Source organism: Ovis canadensis, chromosome 14, assembly GCF_042477335.2.
Source record: "Ovis canadensis isolate MfBH-ARS-UI-01 breed Bighorn chromosome 14, ARS-UI_OviCan_v2, whole genome shotgun sequence".
Classification (NCBI taxonomy): Eukaryota; Metazoa; Chordata; class Mammalia; order Artiodactyla; family Bovidae; genus Ovis; species Ovis canadensis.
Window position 1 is genome coordinate 35,308,783 of NC_091258.1, and position 19,196 is coordinate 35,327,978.

General features: G+C 42.8%; 1 protein-coding gene across 1 annotated transcript in view; it reads left to right on the forward strand.

The window, feature by feature from the left end:
• Nucleotides 1–19,196, forward strand: part of FTO (FTO alpha-ketoglutarate dependent dioxygenase) — a 427,202-nt gene that overhangs the window by 109,352 nt on the left and 298,654 nt on the right. The window contains exon 3 of the mRNA XM_069549854.1: nt 15,382–16,009. Within this exon, the coding sequence (XP_069405955.1) occupies nt 15,382–16,009 (628 nt within the window). The remainder of the gene's footprint in view (nt 1–15,381; nt 16,010–19,196) is intronic.

Here is a 19,196-nt window from a genome sequence, read left to right on the forward strand (position 1 = left end):
GAATTGATTGCATTTGCCCCTGTGCTCCTTGTACCATATATATACCTTGATTGTACCCCTCACATTGTATTGCAGTTATAGAATTCTGTGTCTCTCCCCTGAATTGGTCAGCACTCTTTCAATTATAACTGGCAAAATCACAAACAAACTCATTGTGGCAGAAAAGGGAATTTATTGACTGACAACTTAGATGTCAAGGATAAGCACACAGCCGAATCCAGTTTCTCGAAAGGCGTCATTGGATCACTCTTTTTCCCTGTTTCTTGGTTTGGCTTTTCTCTGGTGACTTTATGCTAGATAGGCGCTCCCCTGATGGTATAAAAGAGCTCTGACAGCCCTGGGAGTGGGTGGTCTTAAGCCCATAGGATCTCAGAAGAAGGTGGTGATGTCTTCTTTCCTGGTTCTGATTCCCCCAGGCGTGATTTTGTTGTCCTGGCTAGAGGTGTCTTTCTCTCCCCGAATCAGTTCTTGTGTTCAGGGTATTAAGATGCTTCTGTCTGCCTGGCCAGTTGCCTCACCTGCTTGTGGGGTAGGGTTGGAGTATGACCATTCTCACTCAAACTGCAGGGGTGGCAGGTCAGAGATGGGGGGTTTTCCCAAAGGGAAATTAGAGCCCTGTTAACACCAAAGAAGGAGAGGAAGGCACGCTGGGAAATAAAAATAGCCCCTTTTCACCTCTTCTTTCCTATGAGGATGTTAGCTCTTGATGTGTAAGAACTGGGCCACATCGTCTTGGTTTCTCCAGCATCCAGTGTAAGCTTGTCGTCACATTGTTGATTATCAGTAACCATGGAAAGAAGAGAGAAACGAATGAGCTTTACCCATCCAGAATCCCAGGTCTCCTGACTTCCAGGACATCATGTATCATCTCCCTTGTCATTAGAACTTCACCATCTGTCACCTGATCAGTCCTTTTTTGGATTGTTCTAGTTTTCCTCTTTGCCCCTTTTTCTTAATCCTCTAAGCTGAAGTAAACACGTTTTAAAATTTTTTAAATTTTTTAACCAAAACATAAATCTGAGCCTGTCAGCTTCCTGCTTCACATCCCTGGCGGTCCATTGCCTGGCTCCTGCATTTCCAGCCTTGTCTTCCCTGCTCTTTTACCTTTTTACCCACGCCGAGTTTTGTCACTACCTGTCAGTGCTTTGGGGCTTCCCCGGTGGCTCAGTGGGTAAAGAATCCACCTGCAATATAGGAGACACAGGAGACTCGGGTTCCATCCTTGGGTCAGGAAGATCCCCTGGAGAAGGCAATGGCAACCCACTCCAGTATTCTCGCCTGAAAAATCCCATGGACGAAGGAGCCTGGCGGGCTAGAGTCTATGGGATTGCAGAGTCGGACATGACTGAGCGACTAGGTACACACTCTGTGTTATATTTTGGGTCTTCCTGTTACATCTTCTCCATCTCCTTTACTTGGTGAGTTTCCGCATTACCTGTTCCTTAACAGTTCACATGTCATCTCCTGTAGGATGCTTCCTTGACACCTCTGTAGCCCAGAGGGTTGTCTCTGCTCCCTCGTGTGTGCCTGTAGTACTTCATGTGTACTTTAATTATCTGAAGTTATTGTAATGATTATATCTATCACTGTGGGCAGGAATCCCTTAGAATAAATGGAGTAGCCATCATAGTCAACAAAAGAGTTCGAAATGTAGTACTTGGATGCAGTCTCAAAAACAGCAGAATGATCTCTGTTCGTTTCCAAGGCAAACACAGAAGAACTGTACAAAAAAGATCTTCACGACCCAGATAATCAGGATGGTGTGATCACTCATCTAGAGCCAGACATCCTGGAATGTGAAGTCAAGTGGGCCTTAAGAAGCATCACTACAAACAAAGATAGTGGAGGTGATGGAATACCAGTTGAGCTATTTCAAATCCTGAAAGATGATGCTGTGAAAGTGCTGCACTCAAGATGCCAGCAAATTTAGAAAACTCAGCAGTGGCCACAGGACTGGAAAAGGTCAGTTTTCATTCCAATTCCAAAGAAAGGCAAGGCCAAAGAATGCTCAAACAATTGCACTAATCTCACACTCTAGTAAAGTAATGCTCAAAATTCTCCAAGCCAGGCTTCAGCAATACATGAACTGTGAACTTCCAGATGTTCAAGCTGGTTTTAGAAAAGGCAGAGGAACCAGAGATCAACATCTGCCAATATTCGCCAGATCATGGAAAAAGCAAGAGAGTTCCAGAAAAACATCTATTTCTGCTTTATTGACTATGCCAAAGCCTTCGACTGTGTGGATCACAATATTCTGTGGAAAATTCTGAAAGACATGGGAATACCAGACCACCTGACCTGCCTCTTGAGAAACCTGTAAGCAGGTCAGGAAGCAACAGTTAGAACTGGACATGGAACAACAGAGTGGTTCCAAATAGGAAAAGGAGTATGTCAAGGCTGTATATTGTCACCCTGCTTATTTAACTCATATGCAGAGAACATCATGAGAAATGCTGGGCTGGAGGAAGCACAAGCTGGAATCAAGATTGCTGGGAGAAATATCAATAACCTCAGATATGCAGCCTCAGACACCACCCTTATGACAGAAAGTGAAGAAGAACTAAAGAGCCTCTTGATGAAAGTGAAAAAGGAGAGTGTAAAAGTTGGCTTAAAGCTCAGCATTCAGAAAACGAAGATCATGGCATCCGGTCCCATCACTTCATGGGAAATGGATGAGGAAACAGTGGAAATAGTGTCAGACTTTATTTTTCTGGACTCCCAATTCACTACAGATGGTGATTGCAGCCATGAAATTAAAAGACGCTTACTCCTTGGAAGGAAAGTTATGACCAATCTAGATAGCATATTGAAAATCAGAGACATTACTTTGCCAACAAAGGTCCGTCTAGTCAAGGCTATGGATTTTCCTGTGGTCATGTATGGATGTGAGAGTTGGACTGTAAAGAAAGCTGAGCACCAAAGAATTGATGCTTTTGAACTGTGGTGTTGGAGAAGACTCTTGAGAGTCCCTTGGACTGCAAGGAGATCCAACCAGTCCATTCTGAAGGAGATCAGTCCTGGGTGTTCATTGGAAGGACTGATGTTGAAACTGAAACTCCAATACTTTGGGCACCTGATGCGAAGAGCTGACTCATTGGAAAAGACCCTGATGCTGGGAAAGATTGAGGGCAGGAAGAGAAGGGGCCAATGGAGGATGAGATGGTTGGATGGCATCACTGACTCGATGGACATGGGTTTGGGTGAACTCTGGGAGTTGGTGATGGACAGGGAGGCCTGGCATGCTGCAGTTCTTGGGGTTGCAAAGAGTTGGACACGACTGAGCAACTGAACTGAACTGAACTGAGTTGTAATGATGTTTTTTCATGCTCCTCTCTCTTATTCTCTGCACTATGATATATACAAGGCCTGGCTCCTAGTAGGTATTTAATTAGTTTGTTTGAGTGGATGAATGAATTACTGTAGGCATTAGTTCTTTATATTTATTTTTAGTAAATATTTATTTATTATTTGGCTGTGCCAGGTCCTGCTTGCAGCATGCAGGATCTTTAGTTGCAGCATGTGGGATCTAGTTCCCTAATCAGGGATCGAACCTGGGTCCCCTCTATTGGGAGCACAAAGCCACTGGACCACCAGGGAAGTCCCTAGTTCATTTAAAAAACAGCACGACGTATAATAATATTTGGTGTGATTTGAATTTTGTTTGCTCCTCCCTAGGGAGGTGGTATCTGTAATAGTCTACAGGGTTTATATAGAAATGTTATACCCCACACTGGTAGACGTTTCTCTTTTGAGCTTTTCTAGTTTTCCAAATTATCTAAATGATCATGTATTCTTTGGTAATCAGGAAAAAAAAATAATTTGAAAAAGTACCCTTAAAACAGGTAAACCCTCCAAATGTAATCAGTTCTTAAATCCTTGCTAATATTTTCATAGATAGGAACTTTTTGGTACACGATAACACGCATTGTTACAAAGCAGCCGCTGACCCACTTCAGCTTTTGTATGGCAGTTGTGCACAAAGAATTAAACACCAAGGTTAGCCCAGGTGTTCTCAGCCAGACATACACTGAACCAGGAAAGGAGACGCCAGGGCAAACAGAACAACCCTCAAGACTTGGCTTTTATCTTGCTAAGACCCACAACACACCTGATACCGATATCTAATCACTTTAAGTGCACCTTGTAATAATAGAGTGTTTCAACCAAACCTTAGTCCAGTAAATCTCTTCTCTTAAACGATGAAGTGAAAATACTTTTTAATGACACGAGTGAATAGAAAGTTCAGCCCTGACACTGAGTCCCTTACACAGGTCCTAGCCACAGGAATGCCAACCCAGCTGCTAGTCATCAAAACAAGACTTTCTGCAGTTTCCAGATTGGGTCTGTTTATTGACCCTTCCTGCCAGCGTGCCAGGGACTGTGCTCAACATTTTCTGAACGCTTGTCACATTTCATCCACACAGCAGCCTCTTGCATTCATCCCACAATTACAGATTCCAGCAACCTCCCTTCTTCAGGCTTCGATTGCTTGAGACAGAGATACTGACTTCCTCTTTTACAAATCAGGACAGACTAAGCTCCATATCTGAGAGACAGAGCTGCAGTTCATCCCAGGTTTTTCTGACTCTGAAGACCCAGACTCTTTCTGCTATACCGCTTTCCTCCTGGTATACCTTGATCAAATTCACAATGCCTTCAAAGAAGTTTTTTCTTTTGTTTTTTCTGATTAAGACTATAGAGAAAACCAATGAAAGAAAGCAGCAACAGTAACAAACGCCAAGCAGAAGAACCAGAGGACCGCTTTTGGTTTACTCCAGAGCACAGGGCAGTGAATTACATTGAAAATAACCTCTGGATTCCAGATATGGGAAGTCTGTCCCTCTTATCCAGAGACATGCCACCCTCCTTAGCATTCCCTGTTATTTTCATTCGTTCTGTGCTTTCTTTGGTGGGCCTCTCTGGTGGCTCAGTAGTAAAGCATCTGCCTGCAATGCAGGAGACAGCGGTTTGATCCCTAGGTTGGAAGATCCCCTGGAGGAGGGCACGGCAACCCACACTAGTATTTTTGCCTGGAGAATCCCATGGACAGAGGAACCCTTTTGGCAGGCTATAGTCCATAGGGTCTCAAAGAGTCAGACATGATTGAAGCGACTTAACACTTCGTTGCTTCTGGACAGAGTTAACAGCAAAGCCTCTAAGATACGTTTGAGGACATGCAGCTGAGGCTGAAACATCTGGTGGGGAGTGAGAGAGTTGGAGGGCATAGAGGGAAATGAGATCGGAGCGTGGTGGCCCGATTCTGCAGGAACTTGCTGTCCACAGTGGGAACACTGGTGATGACTCTGAGTGAGATGAGAAGACATGACGGGGTTTGGAGCACAAGAATGATAGGTTTTCAGGTTTTTAGGTTTTCAGGGATCCTGCCTTGCATTCCCTTCTCTCCTGCCTTGCCATTACCCCTGGTCCTGTTGTTCAAATCAGGCCTTTGCAGCCCTCAGCTTCTCTTCATGGCTTCCAGACCTTGTTTACTGCCTGGGCCCTGGCAGTTCTAATTTTTCAGAATCTCAAACTTTTTCTTTTTGAGAGTTAACAGAATACATTAATGGTAAAAAGAGAGTTCTATTTTGGAATAGGTTGCGTATGTGCAAAGTCGCTTCAGTTGTGTCTGACTGTTTGCGCACCCGTGGACTGTAGCCCACCAGGCTCCTCTGTCCATGGGATTCTCCAGGCAAGAACACTGGAGTGGGTTGCCATTTCCTGCTCCAGGGGATCTTCCTGACCCAAGTATCAAACTCCCATCTCCTGCATTGGCAGGTGGATTCTTGGCTACCAGTGCCACCTGGGAAGCCCTGGGAGTAGGTTAAATTGATTTTATAAACAGAAAAATCTCAATAAAGAACACAGTAAATTGGATTTGTCTCCCAGATGTTTTCTTCTCTTCCAGTCTCAGCAACACTGGGTGAATTCAGGTCCTCATTTGCCATCTTCCACCTGCACAGTTTTAAGAGTTTCCTAGTTGGTACTTTCCTTTGCTGGCCCCACCTCCATCAGAATTGTGTTCCGATAAATATGGCCGGCAGATTCTTTACCACTGCACCAGGGAAGCCCTAAAGAAGTTGAATTTTTAAGCATATTTTGAACCTGTTTTGTGTACCTTGTTGTGTGTGTGTTAAGTCGCTCAGTCGTGTCTGACTCTTTGCAACTCCATGGACTGTGCCATTGGGTCTCCTACATTGCGGGCAGATTCTTTACCAACTGAGCCCCCAGGGAAGCCCCCAGATATGGCAGACTTGTCATTCCTTGCTTTGTAAATTCGGCTGGGTCTCTCTTGCCTCTGGGGTCAAGTCCAAACTCCTCTGCATATGCTACAAAGCCATTGATTCTGTGGTCCGAAATCACCTCTGCTGGTCTAGTCTCCACTGCTTTGCCTGACATTGTGTCCAGCCTCCAACTCCGGTCAGACTTTCTCACTAGCTCTTGGCTCTACTGTGCCCTGTCATCCTTTCATGCTCTTGTGTCTCTTGTCCCCTGGGACTAGAGTACCGTCAGCCCCTTTTCTGTCTGGTGAGCATCTACTCATCCTTAGTTTACCTTACTTAAGGACAGTCTCTGTTGATACGAGGAAGTCCCACTTGTGTTATATTCAGAGTATATTCAATGTCAGAACGCTTCTCACTACCTCTGCTACGTGCATCGTGGCAAAAGCTGCCTCCGTTTCCCTCTCTTGAGTGGTGGCAGTGGTTTCCTAATTTCTTTTGCCTCCATGTCCAGTTTGTTTTAACACAGCATCAGTAGTAGCTTTCTTCTTAAAGCATAAATCAACTCATGCTTCCTCGGTGGTCCAGTCATTTGCCTTCCAATTCAGGGGTGTGGGTTCGAGCCCTGGTCAGGGAGGTGGGTTTCCACATGCCTTGGGACCAGAAAACCAAAAGATAAAACAGGAGCAACGTTGTAGCAAATTCAGTAAAGACTTAGAAATCGTCCCCATCAAAAATAAATAAATAAGTGGATCAGCTCATTAGATTTTCTTGCTCAAAGCCCTTCATGGCTTCCCATCTTTTCAGAGTAAAAAGCCTAAGTCCTGGTGGTTACTTACAGAGCAGGGCAAAACCTGTCTCTGACTTCTCTCCCCTCATTTCCTGCTTGTCCTGGCCCCTCCCCTCCCACTCTGGCATTCTAGCTCTTCCTAGAATAAACCAAGCACACTCTTGCCCCAAGGCCTTTGCACTTAATATTCCCTCAGCCTGGAACTCTCTTTGCCCCCAGGTGTCTGCAGGGCTTGTGTGCTCATTTCTTGCCTTCCTTGGCTCAGATGTCACCTCATCAGAGGCCTCCTCTGCCCATCCTGTGTAAAATTCAGCCCTGACACTCCTATCCTACTTACTTGGGTTTGTTTTTCTCCATAGCACGTATCACATTCTAAAATGCATTAATATACCATAATACAGCAACACACAATCTAAACTATAAAATAAATATGTTTTACTAAATAAACAAGTAATTAATGAATAAATAAAACACTCTGTATATACATATACGTAATGAACTATATGGTGCTTCTCTGGTGGCTTAGTGGTAAAGAATCTGCCTGAAATGCAGGAGACATGGGTTTAATCCGTGGGTCAGAGAGATCCCCTGGAGAAGGAAAGGGCACCCCACTCCAGTATTCTTGCCTGGGAAATCCCACGGACAGAGGAGCCTGGCAGGCTACAGTCCGTGGGGTTGCAAAGGATCAGACACAACTTAGCAGCTAGACAACAACAATGAAGTGTATATAGTTTAGATTCATAGTATATAAATAGATACTAAATATAGTATGTGTGTGTGTGTATATATATACACACACATATATGGGCTTCCCTGGTTGCTCAGATGGTAAAGAATCCATCTTCCATGTGGGTGGCAGTTCCATCCCTGGGTTGGGAAGACCCCCTGGAGGAGGGCATGGTAACCCACTCCAGTAGCCTTGCCTAGAGAATCCCATGGACAGAGGAGCCTGGTGGGCTACAGTCCAGGGGGTCACAGGAGTCAGACACGACTGAGCACATGCGCACAACAAAGAACGATTTTGTTTGTGGAAGGATTTTCCGGACTCCATTCCTAATCATTTATTCCCTGCTCCGATAGTAGTATATTCATACTTCTGTTGTGATAAGTCTGAGATCTCTAACTGTTGGTTCCTATTTCTGTTTCTACTGTTAAACTATGAGATGCTATAAAATGGGACCTAACTCGTTTTTATCATTATATTTATGGCACTTTATACAGTGTTTGGTACGAATAAATATGCAGTAAATTTTAAATAAATTCAAAATGAGCTACCGAATGAGTGAGTGAGCCGGCATGTTGTCTCAGTGTGGAGTGCGCTTTGCAGTGTGTTCACAAGACTCCTTGCGGGAGCTGCTGCAAGGCCCAGGCAGTGCCTTGGGAAGACCGCCCGCCTACTCTGGGAGACAGCTCAGCATCTTGCAGTCGGGGGCTGGACCAAATAAGTGTCTAGCCCATTTGTCCTGGGATGGCTGCCAAGTCATAAGTAATTTACAGCGAAAATCATGTAGAAAATATTGTGATTGATATAGCGTGAATTTCTATAGAGTGCAAAAAAAAAGTGTTAACTGGCAAAATTTATTAACAGCCAGATTAGAAATATACTCCCATGAAATCAGAGTGTCCTGGCACTTAAATGAAGTCCATTTCCCAGGTCACTTGAAGATTTTAAATTTTATTTCACTCTAGGAAAGGCTGAGTTCCGTTGGTCTTCATTTAGGAGAGCCTCCTGTGAACTGGTACCTTATTCAATACCATGTCTTGACTTCACCATATGATGAAATTCTTTCAGAATCATCCCTTGATATGAGAAGAAGAAGGAGAATTTTTATATAATGGTTTAAAATAGGTAGAAAATAAAGCTTATGCTCCAGAGAAGCTAACATTCCATATCTTTCAGCCATTGATAGAGGTCTGGCATGTTGGCAACTTATATCTGAAATACCTTTCCAGTTTACAAAACAGAAATAGACTGACAGACATAGAAAACAAACTTATGGTTGCCATAAGGGGAGGGATAAATTAGGAATTTGGGATTAATAGATACACACTACTGTAATAAACAGCAAGGACACAGAGCATAGCTCAGGGAACTATCTTATGATAGCCTATATTGGAAAACAATCTGAAAAAGAACGCATATAACATATATATATATATATATATACATATATATATATATATATAACTGAATCACTTTGCTGTATACCTGAAACTAACACAATATTGTAAATCAACTATTCTTCTATTAAAAAAATACCTTCCCAAATACTTACTAAACTCTTTAATATATAATCATCATTTATGTCATAGAATCTTTTATAGATCTTAAGGAATGTATTATGTGACCAGATAACTGCTAATATTATAATTACATAACTGTACCCTCCCTGGAAAAACTTTAATGGGGTTAAATAACAACCAAAAATTCTAACGTATTTGAAAATCTGCCAACAGGTGTTCCAAATTACTGTGTGATACCTGATGTTCTACTGGTACCTGTCCAGAATGGAAAGTGGATTATTTGTTTGATGGAGTGAATTAATATTAAATTATTTAATGTTCATTTCTTTTCCCAAATTCATCTAATGTTCATTTCTTGAATTACAGTATTTAATGTTCATTTCTTTACCCATTGTTGTCTTTAAAGAAAAATTTAACAAGCACTTCATGGCACTTTTATGTGTCAAGCACTCATCTAATTACATCATAAATAGTAAGAGAGGACATTTAGATTGAGGTTTGGAGAAGTTTTCTCCTGCATTTTTGGAGATTATGACAAAATTAGTTAGTTATTTGTATTCCTTGTGGTAAAATCAAAATTTCCTAGAGCATTGAGCAACATACCAAGTCAGATTTAGACAGTACCAGAAGATATCTTGCAGAGAAGGCAATGGCACCTCACTCTAGTACTCTTGCCTGGAGAATCCCAGGGACAGGGGAGCCTGGTGGGCTGCTGTCTGTGGGGTTGCACAGTTGGACACGACTGAAGTGACTTAGCAGCAGCAGCAGCAGAAGATATCTTGAAATATTTTGAAAATTTAGAGTCATCAAGAAGAACCTGGCACATACAAGAGGTGTCGTATTATTTGAAATTAAGAATTAGCTATTTGAAATTAAGAATTTTCAAATGTAACATCTTTTCTGATTTAAGAAGTATTCTGCATCTATTTTTGAAAATTTGAAAATTGTTCAGATGTCTAAAGAAAAAAATTAAACTTACATCCAAGTGCATTACCCAGAGATAACTACCAGAAAATTTTGGCTCTTGTTTTTCTCCAAATCCTCTTTTCTGTATTTGCACATATACTATTTTTCTTTGTATGAAACTATGACCCTATTGTCTGAATATCTTGTTACTAATTTCTCATATAGCATTAGTTCATAAAACATATTTTTAAAAATCCTTCTAAAATGTATTACTTACAGAGGAGCCTGGTGGGCTACAGTCCCTGGGGTTACAAAGAGTCGAATACAACTTAGCAACTGAACAGCAACAGCAGCAATTCTGGAATAAGCTGGAAAGAGAAACAGAGTTGCATTCAGATAAGATTGTAAATTTAATAATAGGCAGATGAGTGAGTTTCAGGGGGGTTTGCAGAGATGAAGGAGGGGCAGTTCAATGAAAATCTGAAATGAATCACTAGTTCAGAATGTGTGCTGATCCCTAGAGCTGATTGCCAAACGGTTCTCCACCCCTCCCCCATCACCCAGCTCTGCAGAATTACACTTCCGGGTCCTCTCATCTTGGATGAAACATGTGACTGTTTCTGTCCAGTGATAGAAGGCGGCCGTCACTTCTAGCCTGGAGTGTTTTTCACTGGCAGTGCCAGACCCTGCCAAACCCTCTTTTTCCTTTCGGCATAACCACCTGCTGGCTGCTTAGATCTCTGAGTTACTGTTTTACTGGTCAGTAATTCTCTGCCAGCCCACAAATAATATGTAAAGTGATCAATATCACTGGGTGAAGCCACCAAGATTTGAGGGTTTTCTGTCACTACAGCGTTATCTACTCTATTCTGCCTGATCAGGAAGGCAAGACATAGTAGAAGGGATGCAGTAAGTTTGAGGAAGTACAAAGAAGGGAGATGAATTACTCAAGTCTAAATGTGGGACAATGACTAGGAAAGCGTAGTAGGACTACCCTGCTTCTCAGAGTGCCTGTGTTAGATGCTGATTACAAAGTGACAAGCAGCAGGTTAGGTGGCATCGCTGTGCACTGCCACGGAGACTGCCAGGATCCATTTAGGAATTCTGGCTTCTATACCTCGTTTATCCCAGTAGAACAACAGACACAGAGACATACTTTCTGTTTACACAGCCCATGAGGAGTGCAGCATAATCCAATAAACAAGAGACAGAACATTCTGGAGCCATGAGCAGTAACCCTAATTTTATTGCTAAACTGGCTGCTCTCTGAGCAAGGTCCCTGAGGCCCCAGTATACTGGAAGCACAGTTAGCTAGCAGCAGTGATTAAAAGGAAGTTTCTCCGTACTTTCTTAACAATTCCAGTGTTCTTTAAATAATCCTTAGTATAAAACATGAAAGGAGAGGAAGATCGTTCCCAGGAACTTGGTTTTGAAGCATACTCCCACTGGGACTGAGAGAGGAAGAAGCCTGGAAATAATACACACATACATACACTCTCGCTGCTATTGTTCAGTGCAGACTGGGCCTAGAGACTAATGAAGTTATATTTAACACAGGGGAATTATAACTCTAAAGACCTGGGAAATTCACATAACCACATGAGGATCACATATAAATACCTTAACATTAAAAACAACACTAAAAATATAACAGTAATAATGACATGGGAAAGTATTAAAAAGTTTTTTTTTCCCCACTGGTAACTCTTGTTCCTCTTGCCATGGATCACACGTGCCTCTTTTTCTTTGGCCTCAAGAGCCCAGGACTTCAGTCCTTCCCCTTCAAGGCATTCTCTTTCCCCCAACTCCGTACCTGGCAGATCCTTCTCATCCTCCAGGTCTCTTACTCAAATAAACCTTTCCTGAATTTCCTTCCTCCATTAGATATGCCCCTGCTCAAGACACTCAGTGACTTGGCTCCTGTAGTCAGTCACCCTGTCTTCTGTACCATCCTGTTCTTCCCGTATCATTCCCATGAGTACGCTGACAAACCCTAGCGTACTTTTTTCTCTTCCATTGTCAAAAGTCGTCCCGTGGTCTAGCATTCCCCTGCATCAAGTCCATTTTTCTCTTCCCTGTCATAGCAAAACCATGGCAATAGACAGATGCCATCTCTGCCACCTCCTCTTTGCTCCCCAGCTGACTCCCATCAGGCTCTGGTCCCCCTCACTCTGTTGAAATGACCCCGGTCATTGTCATCAGTGATCTTCATGCTAGTGGATAATTTTTCCCCACGTCGCTTGGTCTCTTGGGGGAAGCTGACATAGTTGGCGCGTCCATCTTTCTTGAAATACTCCTCTCTTCCTGGCTTTGGCAGTCATACACTCTCCTGGTTTTCCACCTCAAAGTTCTCCTTTGCCGAGCCTTTGTCTGTGACTCAAGAAGTGGCTTCGGGTTTCCTTCTGGGTTTGTGCTGTTCCCCTGGGAGACCTCAGTCATTCCCAGGTCTTTAAAAATTTCCCAGGTTTGTGCTGACAGCTCCCACCTTGAGTTTCCTGGCCACACTGCCTCCTCTGAGATCCTGATGTATGTCTGCCGTTGCCCCCTTATTTCCACCGGAAGATTTTGTTGCCATCTTCTTGGCTATAGCTTCAGAATAAAGCTCCTCATTCCTTCCTGTCCTTCTGCCTGTTTTGCTCTACCTTGGTCTTTCTTATTTAAAAAGAAATAGTAAATTGGGACTTCCCTGGCGGTCCCGTGGCTAAGACTCCTCGCTCCCAATGCAGGGAGCCCAGGTTCAGCCCCTGGTCAGGGAACTAGATCCCACATGCCACAACTAAGAATTCACAACTAAAGATCTCGACCTGGTGCAGCCATATAAATATTTGAAAAAGCAAACAAACAAAAACCCCGGAAGATTGTTTGTTCAGTTGTTAAGTCCAGAGTCTGGAAAAGTCATCTGCCACTTCTTTCCCTTCTTCATTCCTCACAGCTAATTCATAGTGTTTCCGTTTGATCTGCCTACAAAATACATATTTTACCTGTTCATTTATCTCTGTCTCTAATCCAGACCCATTATCATTTTTCTCCTGGATGGTTGTAATAGCAACAGAGTTTTCCACTTTGACATTTGCCTCTTTCCAATCCATGCCCACTACTGTAATTAAGAATGATTTTTATGAAATGTAAATCAACCATATAACACTGGGAGCTCTGCCTGGTATGCTCTGGTGACCTAGAATGATGGGATGAGGGCCTGGTGGAAGGGAGACCCAAGAGGGAGAGGATATATGTATATATATAGCTGGTTCACTTTGTTATACAGCAGAAACAAACACAACATTGTAAAGCAGCTTTACCCCAAATTAAAAAAATACAAACACAACATAAATCAAATTGGTCTTTGCCCTTTGACGTCCTCCAGTGCACTTGAGAGTGATGTCTAGAGCCCTTACTTTGCCCTCCCAGGCTCTGTGTGATCCAGCTGTGCCTTCCTCTTCATCTTTAGTGCAAGTCTCTCTGCCTTTGGCTCTTTTGCTTTGGTAAAACAGGTCTTATTTTTGTCTCTAGAATAGGCTGGTCTCCATCCTCAGTGCCTTTGTAGGTTTCGGTCCCTCTTCATGGAAGGTCTTTCTCTAGTTCATCTCATGGCCGGTACCTTCTTTTCCTAAAGAGCTCAGTCTATAGGCCGGCTCCAAGAGTGTCTTTCCTTCTCCAATGACAGATTTTCCACTGGTTTGTTTCTGTCTGGGTACTTAAGACAACTTGGAATACTTCTTCATTTGTATAATTTGGTATAATAAAAAGCTCTGTGAGGCCAGGAACCTTATTTCTGTGTAGTGTGTGGTATATGCTCTACAGACAGACATTGAATGAAAAAAATGTATGGAAAAATAAATGGTCTTTCCCTGTTGATCATATAAATGATTCCTGAATGAAGATGTAGAAGAAAACTGTCAAAAATGGTAGGCAGTACAATACTGAAAAGGTACCAGTCAGATGACATTTTCTGGGGGTAATGTGAGACCCTGGGCTTTGGTTTTAAAAAACCTCAGTTTCACTGTGTAGAATCAGGAGGCTGATTGGCTGAGAAGTGAATGAAGTCCTACACTGCATCAATAAATCCCTGTGTTTCCATATTATGGGAGGACATTGTCTTATAGTGCTCTCCTCTGGTGATACCAGTGGAATTATTACATCTTTCTAAATTGCAATGGGATGTCTCATCCATTCATTCAGCCAGTGTTTACTGAGTACATCCTGGGCACTCGTATTATAGTTGGAAACAAAACTATCATGGCTTTTGTGTTCATGGGACACAGTGTCTGACTCACAAAGAAAAGTTATTTCACTTTCAGTGAAAGTATTGAAGCAGAAGCCAGTTTTTCATTTATTGAGAGGCTGTGCAATCTTGTGGTTAAGAGCTCATGCTTCTGGAGCTCGACTCTGAAGCCTGCAGGTTTTAAATTCCAGCTCTCCTATTATCAGCCCTTGTGACTTTGGGCAAGTTATTATTTATTTTATTTATTATTTTTTAATTTTGCTGTGCCACGTGGCATGTGGGATCTTAGTTCCCTGAGCAGGAATTGAACCCACGACCCCTGCATTGGAAGTGTGGAGTCTTAACCACTGGACCACCAGAGAAGTCCCCAAGTTTTTGGACTGTATGTCTACCTCAGTTTTCTCATCTATGACCTGGAGATAATATTAAGAATAGTACCTCCACATAAAGTTGTAAGAAGTAAATGAGTTGGTACATATAAATCATTTTGAATAGTACGCAACACTTGGTAAGCCCTTAAAAGAATAGGTGTTAATAGCAATTAATCAGGTTGTGTTTTTTTGGAGGGCCAAAGGCTGGAAGACAAGTTGAGGGTGGCGAGAAATGGTCATAGAGGGAACTTGGAAGACCAAAAACCAAATCATTATTATCATTTTATTTATGTTGTTGCTGTTGAGTCACTCAGTCCTGTCTGACTCTTTGCAACCCCATGGACTGCAGCACGCCAGGCTTCCCTGTCCTTCACTGTCTCCTGGAGTTTTCTCAGACTCATAAAATTTTGTTTATAATTGTCTGTAATTGAGCTTGGACCTAAAACTCTTTGGTGGAGAGTTGATGACTTTGTTTTATTTAGTTTTCTATTTTAGACTAGAGAGATATGTGTTCAGAAATACCCCTGACAGTCTTTTTTATTCTCCTAAGGCTTGTGAAGAAACACACTTTTGAAATAATAAAGTTATAGCTATCCATAAACACATGTTTTTGCTTTGCTTTTGTTCTAGTGGCAACTGAAATATCCTAAACTGATTCTCCGAGAAGCTGCCAGCGTGCCCGAGTTGCTCCATAAAGAGGTTCAACAAGCCTTTCTCACACTGCACAAGCATGGCTGTTTATTTCGAGATCTGGTGAGGATCCAGGGCAAAGACTTGCTCACTCCAGTCTCTCGCATCCTCATCGGTAACCCTGGCTGCACCTACAAGTACCTGAACACCAGGCTCTTCACGGTACCCTGGCCCGTGAAAGGCTCTGATGCAAAGTACAATGAGGCCGAAATAGCTGTCGCCTGTCAAACCTTCCTCAAGCTCAACAGTTACCTGCAGGTAGAGACCATCCAGGCTTTGGAAGAGCTTGCTGCCAAGGAGAAAGCCAACATCGATGCTGTGCCAGTGTGCATAGGTCCAGATTTCCCCAGGGTTGGCATGGGGTCCTCCTTTGATGGGCACGATGAGATTGACATGAAGAACCGAGCAGCGTACAACGTCACTTTGTTGAATTTCATGGATCCCCAGAAAATGCCGTACCTGAAAGAGGAACCATATTTCGGCATGGGGAAAATGGCCGTGAGCTGGCATCATGATGAAAATCTGGTGGACAGGTCAGCGGTGGCAGTGTACAGTTATAGCTGTGAAGGTACAGTCTGCTCTGTGAAGAAGCAGCCCCGAACGTAACATGACCAGAGTCGCACAGGCTCTGGAGATACGCTCATGTATGCGTGCGTGTGTTTGTGTGTGTGTGTGTACACAGATGTTGTGTGTCCTTCTAAGGTTTGCTGCACCCATATATCTACAGAAAATCCTTCTTTCTCATCCATTCGTGCTCTGTGGCTCATTGTTATCCTGTGCTCAGAATATTTTCCCTCGTAAGCACTGTTTGTCATTGTCTTTCGCAAGCCCTGGAGAGCTGCATCTTGGTTTCACACACCCAACTGCCTTTTTCTAAAGCTCGGAGTAGATCGTACAGTTGTTATAATTAACTTGCTGATAAAAGGCCAGGAAAACAAAAATCTGTCAAATCCTTCCAGGTTCCCACAGGTGTACATTTCCAGTCTTGCCAAAACGTTTTATTACAATTGACATCACTGTCTTGAAGGGAGTGATTTGTCAACTGTGGACTTGTTCTTGGCTTCCTCCAGGTTTGACTACTGTCCTTCTTTGTCAGAAACAGCTGAGGTGGGTTTTATAAGCCGACAGACCTCTATTTTCAGGTATATCTCTAGCCCATCCCCGCCCCCCCCCCCCCCCACCCCCGTTCTCTCCATCAGTTCTGCAGTTTTAGACCTGAGAGGGTTTCTGTGGCCAGCCTGTTCTTGCAGTTTCTGAAACCTGGTGCCCTTGGAGCAAAGATCACAGGCTACCTTTTCTGTGGTCTACACAAATTTTCCTTCTCTGATTGTTCAGGTTCTGTGTCTTGAAGGTCCCCAGTGTTTTTCAGAACAGGATTATAAAAAGGGTAGGTGGACAAATTAAGGACAGAGTGACCTTTGCTGACTTCTTTGCCTGATCATTTGGCAAAGGAATATAAGATGCAGTATTAGCTCTTTTGGTGATGGAGAGGGAGGCTTGGCATGCTGCAGTCCATGGGGTTGCAAAGAGTCGGACACAACTGGGTGACTGAAGAACAGCAATTAGCTCTTTTGCCAGTTTCTCTCTTCTTCTTGTTCATTGAAAAATGCTTGGAAAACCAGAGTTCTAGATATACCATCTGGGAATCAACTGGAAATTTTAAGGGCCATTGTTTCCTGAAAGCTTATTTTTTAATTGGATTTTGTTGTTATTTGACTCTTATTTACTAAGACAACTATTTTGGAAAAGGGATTTTCAAAAAGAAACCGTCGTTGCTCTCTATCTTACCATTTCCCAGTCTCAAAAATTTCCTCTGGATAGCTAAAATGTTTTCCACCTTTACCTTCGGTCTTTGGCCAGGAACAAGGAACTAGTTTAGTTAGCAGTTAGAAATTTTACTAGTTTCACTGGCATCTCAAATAATGATGCTGACCCAGGAAAATTGCTTGCAGGAGATTTGATGCTGTCCTAATGGAAAGAACTGGGAACCTCTGATCTTTAATAAGGCCTTGCCAGGGATTTAAGAACCATCACATCCAAGAACTCTGATGTTAACGAACAATGGAGTTTGTTAGTTTCTTTCTTAAGGAGGCAACTCTCTGAAACCAAGGCAGTGGTATGTGATAGCTCAAACAGCTACAAAGATGCCTTTGTGCTCCTGGAGCCTCTCAGCCTTTCTGTTTAATCGTCCTATTGTACTCCCAGAGCGTGGGTGATCAAATAGTTTTTGAAGCCTAGAATATCTTGTGGAGAGGAATGAAAATTTTTAATGACTAGTTTCTGTGGTTGGGAGTAGTTAAGATTGATAAACTATACAAATAAACCTAAGTACATAAAGCTTCATCCTTGCGCTTATCACCTAGATGAGGGAACTGCAGAATGCAAATCTATAGGGGCAGGGTAATTCCTTTGTGTTCTTAATCCCCAGAGTTCCCAGAACTCGATCTCATAATAGTAGCAATACTGGGAGCCCTCATTTATTGAGCATCTATTATGTGCCAGACACTGGTAGAAGCATTTTACATTTATTAACTGATGTTATTTTTGCAACTCTGTGAATGAAGTACTACTGTTAGCCTCATTTTTATATGAGGAAACTGAGGTACAGGAGGATGGTGAGCTTTTCCATGGTTATACAGCTGTGAATCAGCAGAGCTAGGATTTGAACTCAGACGATCTGGCTTCAGAGTCCTAACAGCTAAGGCTAAATGCTTTGTGAGCAGGTATTTCCCACCCCTACAGTATAGCGGGGCTTCCCTGGTGGCTCAGTGGTAAAGAATCTGTCTGCCAGTGCAGAAGATGAAGGAGATGCAGGAGACGCAGGAAACACGGGTTCGATCCCATGTCTCTCACCCTGGGAAAGCTGAATCCACTGAAGCATGGACGTTTGTTTCCATAATTCTGAAGTCTTTATTTCAAAGTGAGTACCTTTGTATGTCTTAGTTGTCTTTGAGACCAGGAAAAGCTAAGTTATAATTACAGCTAGAAGTTTTAGAGCACTCATAATTAAAAAAAAAATTTTTTTTTCCCTTAGCCTCTCAGCATCCCTGTCTAAGGTCTCAAAGCTCATTTGATCTTGTTTATTTCAGTGTGTCATGCCATGTCTATGTTCGTTGTTTCTGAAGTCACTTCCACTGCTCAGTAAAACATGTTTGATCTTATGAGTCACTTTTTTTTAACCTCCATGCAATTATTTATTCAATTAACAGTACGCATCTACTGTTTGCCAAGCACTCTTCTAGATACTGAGAATGTGACAGTGAACAAAAATTGTTGCCCTCGTGGAGCTATGTTTTAGCAAGGAGAGACAGGAAAGAAACCATAAGCTTATATATATTGCAGAGGTAAGGCACAGGCTCACAGTTTTAAATAGGAAAGTTAGCCTTCCTTCAGTTGGGTAACCTTGGAGCAAAGATTGGGAGGAGCATATGAGTGAATTTTGAAGACTCAAGAGATGGGACATGACTTGGGGATGTTTCAGAAGCAACAAGTGTGGATGGGAGAGAGGCAGGGAAGAAGTAAAGTAATAGAGGTGGAGACAGACTGGAAGACTAGGGGTGGGAGGTGGCAGAAGATAGGACCTTCTAACATTGCTACCGTATGTGCTAAGTTGCTCCGTTGCATCCAACTCTTTGTGAGTCCATGGACTGTAGCCCTCCAGGCTCCTCTGTCCATGGGATTCTCCAGGCAAGAATGCTGGAGTGAGTGGACATGCCCTCCTCCAGGGGATCTTCCCAACCTAGGGATCAAACCCA